Below are 7,887 nucleotides of genomic sequence, written 5' to 3'. Positions count from 1 at the left end.
CCTCTGGAACAAAAATCAAATCAGTGTCCATCTTAATGCTAAAAAAGAAACAATACTGAGAAACTCAGTTAAACTATTCCTGGGAAAGAGCTGAGCTGAAGTCAAGTCAACTGAACGAACGCCGTCGGTCTCCATCGAGACTAAAAATAACAGCCGGAAGAGGCAGTGCCACGCCTCAGCAGCAGGCGAGTAAATCCGGGTGCCAGGAATATCCCGTATACCATCAGAGGGAGGAGAGATGCCAGGCGAGCCGGGGCCTGAGGACTGGCAGCCGCCTCTGGCACAAACACAGGCAGACAGGCACCAGGCATGGAAAGCACAGTGAAGCACAGCCAGCTCTGTCATCTGCCCGCTGCCGTCCTATCAACTCCAATCAGCCAGCGCACCACGGAGATTATTTTAAAACCAATGAAGGGTTTAAATCTTCAGAGAGCGGGTTTGGCTGAAACCTGAGAGGAGTTTAATACAACTGTTTTATGAATGAGATCTCAGCAGGACGCTCACACATCCGGCCGACAGAATCGCTCCACTCCGCTCCTCCTGCTTCTGAACGCGCCGCTGTCGGCTTTGTCTTCACAGCGAGATATTAAAGCTGCACCAGACAACTTTTGCATGTTTGCAGCTTACAGCTGGCAGCTCAGCCCGCAGTTCCCAGAAATCATGGAATGTAATGTCATTAAACTGGAACAGATGGCCACTTCTGCCAACCTTCCAAATTTGTGATCTTTTAAAGGTCCAGTGTGTCGGATTTATTGGGATCTATTGGCAGAGATGGAACATAATGTTCATAACCATGTTTTCATTTGTGAACAATCACCTGAAACTAAGACTTGTTGTGTTTTTGTTACCTTACAATTAGCTTTTTATATCTACAGAGGGAGCAGGTCCACCATGCTGCACCATCATGTTCCTGCAGCTACTGAAGCCCAGAGTGGACAAACTAAACCACCACTTTTTTAGAGGATATTCACACATGGAGAAGGTTTTCGTTACAGGTGAGAATATTTGGAGATTTGCCTCCAACTGAGTCTGACTGAGGTGGAGTTAAAATTGTGCGTGTACTGCTTAAAAGTAGCACAGCTGCCTCGTGTCTTTAAATCAAACCATCTCACTTGAGCTCTTGATAAATCATACACTTGATAAATTCAAGTTAAAGTTCACTCACTGGGATTAACTCCCAATGAAAAACATCCGCTTTAAAAGGGGTCAAGTTATTCCATCATTTGGGTGAACTGACCCTTTAATCTGGAGACAACCACAGTGATGAGGGAGGATTAAGTTTTCTACGGGTCAAGCATTTCAATTATCCTTAAATCTGAGTCTATGCAATATCAAAAAAAAAATGTTTAAAATGCTCAAAATGTTGTCTTCAAATTGGGTTTTGAGATTCTTCATTTACTGACATACACAAACCAGCAAATGCTCGATTGAAGGATTAATTGATTATGTGTTCTCAGATTCTTCCGGTCACATGAACCTCCATCTGTATGATCTCAAAGCGATTCAGTGTTCAGTTTAAACACGCAGAGATCTGTGTTCGAGGGCTGCCCACACTTAACAATTCTGTTTTAATGTAACTTCACTCCACTTCACTAACAGATTGGGGCCGGCGGGTCAACAGAGCTCTCGAGGCAACAGTGCATTCTGCGTAAAGTGATGAGCTATCAAGAATTCAGCGAAGCAAAGAGCAGCGGCCTTAATGTGAACAGTGAAGGGAGTGTTCGCCCCGTTCAGGGGTCACTGCAGTGGAACAGCCCATCACAGCCACATCAAAGACCTGCCAGAAATATCGATGGGTTTGGACCGAGGCCGGGAAACTCGCTGCGGCAATCGTTCACTGGGCGCTGCGTGTGAAGCATGGGGAGGAAAAGAAGCAGGGAAATAGGTTGTTGTTTACTCTTCCATATCTTCTCTTTATATTATTACAAAACTTTACACGGACATTTGCTAATCTCCACACTCGAGTGGAACACAGAGGGACGAAAAGACAACAAAAAATAAAAAGTATTTCTCATCCAAAAAGGCATAAATAATATAAAAGACAAACTTTTTTTTCCTTTAAAACAGATACATTCATATGAAATAATATTTTACTACTACAAAAAATAAATAAGTCATCTAAAGAGTTTTTTTTTTTTTTTTTTTCCGATCTTTTATAAGAGTTTTCCCTCCAGTGGGATACAGTTTCAGCCTCTGAGCAAACGTTTCCTCGGCGCTTTGCGTTTCTCTACATCTGGCTTTCATCTCAGTCTCTTGTAGTCGCTCTGTTTTTTTGCTTTTTTTTTCTCCCACGTCGCTCGTCTCAGCTCGGTCGATCCAAACGTTTGCGTCCTCGTCACCGTAACGTGCAGTGTCTCTGACTATCCCGTCGCGGGTCCTCTTCCGTCCTCCGTGACATATCTCTGGTCCAGTCTCTCTCTGTCTCTCTCTCTCTTACTCTTTGCTGGTTTTCTGTGAACTCTCCAGGCAGCGGGAGAGTCTGTTTGTGTGTGGGCTGCGTTCAGACCTCCTGTGGGCCGGGCTGGATCAGCTCTCCTGCCAGGCTGCTGCTGGAGATCCACCCAGGCTTTTCGTCACAGTCCAAGTCTGGCAGGCCGAGACTCTCCCAGCACACCACAGGCCCCTCCGTGTCCACCAACTCCAGCTCCTCCTCGGCTGCACAGAGGGAGACGGGAGAGAGTCTTTGGTTTATACTTCATATTAAAAAAGACAAGAACAGATTCTGGAGAGGCCCACAGTGTAATTTGTGGTGATGCTGCATAGTTTGTCTGCAAACAACATGAGGCTGGGTAATTTTATAAAAACTTACTGGTAGGGCACAAAGGAAGGAGAAATGTCAGAGTTCGATTTCACAATAGTTCTGAGCCATGAGGGTCTGGATGTAAATGTTTTCACTTAATGCCTGAGAACTTGTTTTGTAGCTCTGATGTCCTCATGGACTCGTTTGACTTTCTTGGATTTGTTTGCTTGTCCAGAGTCAGATGAGAAGATTTCACTTGGTACAATATAAAGCTTTAGCCACGAGAATGCTAACTAGAACGGGACTAAAAAACAATGTTTAAAAATGACTCGTTGAAGTTTTCAGGGTCATGTGACAGACTTGCTCTTGGTCTCGGCTGACTAGCTATCAACCTCGGGGTGATGACAAGACGTCAGATAATTATCTAAGACTTTTAGGCCCTGCTCAGACCAGGTATTAACATCCGTAAGACGGCTGGAGTCCGACCATGCCAGATCTTACTTCCCTGCCCTTTTTAACAAATAAATACAGGAGTCACTGGACCAAAGGGACATGATGTTTTTACACCAAGAATGAAAAGTGAAGCACTTGCCAAATTTACAGAAAGACCCAAATATTTGAGTAAACTGTGTGAAACGCTGTCTATGAAAAGTTCACAACAACTCACAAAATTGTGTGGTTTTAAAATTAGAAAAGGTTATTAGTTCAATAGTGTGTTCACGAAGATCTGCCGCTGACGTTGGCTGGTTAAAAGAGCACAAATCAGACAGTGTAACATCCATTCTGCCTTGTTTCTTGGAGGTTGTCAGCTGAGTATTCGGCCCTAACGTGGCCCAGAACACGTGTGCACACACTGCTAAAAGAATCGGGTCACACCGCGGCCCTGACCAACTTCAACACGGTCCGAGTGATCGGATCTCAAATGTGTCCTCACGCCTGTAACGAGAGCTGTCCACTTGTGGTTCAGTCACTCAGGATAGATGTTAATGCCAAGTCTGAACAGGGCCTTACAGTCTTAATGCTACGCTAGGCTAACCGCTAGCATCTTATGTATCAGAGAAGAGAGTCTTTCAATCTTCTCACATGACTCTTGACAAGAACGCAAATAAGCAAACTTCCCAAAATACCAAACTATGTCTGTGACCATCTAAGCTTAAAATTACAACGTGCCACAATGTGGTTGATGACTCGTATATTCATATAGATTGATGGAGACGCGTTTAGTCTGTCTGATGTAATTATGTTAATCTGTCTTGTTTCTATAGTTATCGTGAGGCGCTTTTCTGGTCGCAAGCCAACATTCAGAGACCCCATGAAACATGAGTATGGATGACGTTTGATCTAGTCTGTTTTCTATCACACTCTAGAAACTCATGATTCAACTGAATGATTATTAGCTGAAGGATGCGGAGGAATCTAATACTTTCTCCAATATCTACTGATTCTGTAGAGCAGGGAGAGAGAGAGAGAGAGAGAGAGGAGGAGGGAAAAATACTTGGAAAAATATTGTGGGCATTTAGAATAAAAATGTGTCTCACCAGTGTTGTCTGCCGGACAGTTTTCATTGTTCCCCACCAGACAGCAGGAATGCTGCGAGGGCGAGGAGTCGCTGTGCTCGTCTGGTTGGTACCCTGCGTCGGCCCCCTGGTCGCCAGAGTGCATCTGGCCGTCGGGGCCGTGGCACTGCGACGAAACCTGGCCCAGAGGCAGCATCTCCAACCCGTCCTGCTGGCACGGCGCCACGCGATGCATTAGTGGCAGAGTGCCGCTGGAGAAAGTGCCATTGGTCTTGTTGTAACACCTGCTCAGAGCGACAGAGGGAGATGGAAAGAAGAGCGGGACATGTTCGTTTATAAGATGCCCGCGTTTGCTGAGTGCTCTCAGTGGATCTTCTTCCCTCTGCAGATATCTGTGGGGTGTTTTTTTTTTTTTTTCCTCCAGACACAGAAACCCCCACTTGTGTTAATACTCCGGACAGCTCTAACACAACTGGAGCCCTCACACAGCTGCAAAACGCATTTTCCTCAGTTAAAACCCAGAGATTAAAGGTCCGCTCTCACTGCCGCTAAATGACTGTGACACACTGCGGTCTGCATCGTAGACACGCAGCGAGCTCCTCCGTGCTTCCCTGAACTCAGCCGGCTTCCATCGGTACGCGATTGGATCGTGACCACGCCCCCTCTTTTCCCAGCAGCCGGAGGTAAATAAACACAGGGCTCATTAGGTCCGCTGGCTGGGTGCACACAGGGTAAACTGTGATGCTGGGGACCCTTAAGTACATAAACAGGACTAGCAGGAGGGGAACTGTGTGTGTGTGTGTGTGTGTGTGTGTTTCGCTCAGCAGCATCTCACAGAAAATGTCAGCACTGTGTGTTTCCTTTCCGTCTTCTCTTATTTTCACCTTTTTTAAAAACATTTTTAAAAAGGAGCAGTGTGTGTGTGTGACTTTCATCAAGATTTTAAAGTTCCCACACAACTTAAAGTCGTTGCACTTCCTGCTAATGGCACTAATGACTGTAGTTTGCAGTAAACGCTGTTGCTCTTGTGACAAACGGCTCAGATAATCGAGCAAATAATGCGGATTGCAAATAAGAATAACTTCTGGCTACGCCCATTTTGTCTGAAACGTTTTTAAATAGAATGAGTTACAAAATGAAGCAGAGTTTGGCGATTTCACACCGTGATTTCTTCAAACAGAAATAATGTGTCTCAGATGTCCACAGCGAAGTAAAAGATTACATTAGAGTAAAACTTCTTCTCTCACCTGTTGTTGTTGCAGAGGTTCTGACAGCTCATACAGTCGGACGACTCCGTCTGAGGGAGAGCTGTGTACATGCCTCCGCCCTGACGAGAGAACACAAACGCCACATTCAGACAAACAAACCGAATTTACCCCTGCTGATGTCAACTTGGCAGTATTTGTGCTTCAGGGCTCACGTTATGGTGGTGGTGAGGGTGCGAGTGCTCGCAGTCCCGGGTGCTGTGCGGCAGGGTGCCATCGTGGCTGTGTGGGTGCCCCGGTGAGAACAGGCTGCCGGTGCCGTTGAGCAGCGCCAAGCCGTTGGGGAGTTTGTGGTGGAGGTGATGGCACCCCTGGGGTAAGATGGGGCCGCTGTGCCCGTAGCCGCCGTGGACGCCTCCGTTGATGCGGCCGGAGCCGGGCAGCGTGGTGTACTCGAGAACATGGCCGTTCATCTCTGCCGGCTGGTACAGGTAGCCTGGAGGGTCGTACTCTGCAGCAGAGAGGAGAACGGTGAGGACAGAGGGAGGAGTTGGTTTGGAAGTCGATTAAATGGAATAATTCATCCCAACAACAGAAAGAGACGAAGGTGAAGATCGATATCTGTCCATCGTCATGTGAGATTACATATTTTGACCATTGCGAGTCATATAAAAACACAGATACTAATGGATACTTCTGGTGTCTGCTGGTAAACTCCAGAAAGTTCCCACCTGTGACTCAACCTTCGCTTTCCCACCAAAATCTTTAAGCTGCAAAACCACAACTATTAACAGATCCTTGAAGTCTGGTAAAGAGTCCATCCAACAATGACAAACACTTTTACAAGTGCTGTGGGATCAATATATTCACCATGAACACTTAGAAAATGCTTCACAGGCGGTCCTGGGGGCTAAATATCTGTAAATATGAGACAAACTAATGTGGAGTTAACTCTTCGTGTGTGTGTGTGTGTGTGTGTGTGTGTGTGTTATACTACATTTGGGTTTGACTCTGGACTCACTGTGCATGTTGTTCTGCTGGCGATTCCTCCACAGACACATGGCGATAAAAGCCAGCAGGATGAGCACCATCACCCCCAAAATACAGCCCACGATCAGGTACAGAAGTCCTCCAGGTGGGCTGGGCGGCTCCGGCATGTGGGGGCCCGGCGGGGTGATGGGGTGCTGGCTGGGCGACCCCGGGGCCTGACGGGCTGCAACAGAGAGGGAGGAGGGGCGCGTGAGGAACAGCTTTTTACCCGCTAGCAACAAGGGGGAAAAAAAAAATAACACAGCACCAAAGTACAAAATGCAAACCATTGTTGTCAGCCTCATAAAACTCAGCGCTTTATGTTGTGTAATTATGGCGATCAGACCCGCCATTAAAGCTGCAAGCCTTCGCACAAACATGCCTGGACCGCTTGGAGGTTTGTCAACGCGTGAGTCACTTCTTTGTGCTTTCCTTACCTCTGGTCTCACAGATCATGACGTTGCTGTATTCGCTCTCCCCCCCGTCGTTGAAGCACTGCATCTTGATATCGTAGGACGTCTCGGGCTGGAGGTGACCAATCATGTGCCAGTGTTTTACACCTGAGAAGAAGAGAAAGAGGAGAGGGGAGAAAAAAAAAAAAGAAGACTAAAAGTAAGAAATCACTTCCTCTGTGAGCCGGTGTTGACTCAGATTGCTCCAGATCCTGTGCAAACTCACTTCTCCTCCCTCTCCTCATGTCTCACACTTCCATGGAGGTCATGTTCTTTCATGCTCCCTCACTCATTCACCCTCCTCCTCCTCCTCCCACCCTCCCGTCTCTTTTACTCCGTCAGTCCCACGAGGGCTCAGACAGTTGCTTTACTCTAGACGAGCTCCATATATGGCAGCTTCATGTTTGTCCTGGCTTGCCTCCAGTATTCACACACACACACACTCCACCACACACAATCACACCGCTACGTGCTCTGAAATCACAGATGAGACGCAGATCTACAACATGGAAATGCTACATTTCCAACAAATGAGGCTGAAAGGAAAAAAAAAAAAAAAGTGGTTCTCGCTGCGTTTTGTTCAGAATTAATCGCTGCACGTGTGCTTCCTTTTTCCCCCCCGATGTAGATCTGAACTGCTGCGAGAGGGAACAGTAAACAAACCTACACCGTGCTGTATTTAACTTATTGGGACTGACAGGGATAAAGTAAGCACCAATAACAAACACACACCCCAAAAAAATGACATCAATACACCATTCAAATGATAAAAGAGCCACAGGATTGAGCAGTAAACCCAAAAGTGAGTTTGCGTCTTTGCACATCCGGTTCCCTCGTCACAGTTTTAGGACTGAAATTAGTTTCTTTCAGTCTTTAATGGAGATGTAAGAGCAGATAGAAATGGTGCCAGTCTTTAATTTTCCAGGAAGATTTAAAAACACAAA

General features: G+C 46.4%; 1 protein-coding gene across 1 annotated transcript in view; it reads right to left on the bottom strand.

The window, feature by feature from the left end:
• Positions 1-1,886: 1,886 nt before the first annotated feature.
• Positions 1,887-7,887, bottom strand: part of cdon (cell adhesion associated, oncogene regulated) — a 32,908-nt gene continuing 26,907 nt past the window's right edge. Inside the window, exons 14-19 of the mRNA XM_037077176.1 lie at positions 6,929-7,051; positions 6,484-6,675; positions 5,678-5,973; positions 5,505-5,584; positions 4,279-4,541; positions 1,887-2,655 (exon numbers count right to left, since the gene is read on the bottom strand). Coding sequence (XP_036933071.1) covers positions 2,501-2,655; positions 4,279-4,541; positions 5,505-5,584; positions 5,678-5,973; positions 6,484-6,675; positions 6,929-7,051 — 1,109 coding nt within the window. The 3' untranslated portion in view covers positions 1,887-2,500. The remainder of the gene's footprint in view (positions 2,656-4,278; positions 4,542-5,504; positions 5,585-5,677; positions 5,974-6,483; positions 6,676-6,928; positions 7,052-7,887) is intronic.

This window comes from Acanthopagrus latus, chromosome 2 (assembly GCF_904848185.1).
Source record: "Acanthopagrus latus isolate v.2019 chromosome 2, fAcaLat1.1, whole genome shotgun sequence".
Taxonomy (NCBI): Eukaryota; Metazoa; Chordata; class Actinopteri; order Spariformes; family Sparidae; genus Acanthopagrus; species Acanthopagrus latus.
Note: the sequence above shows the minus strand (reverse complement) of the source record. Positions and strands in the feature narration are given on the sequence as shown.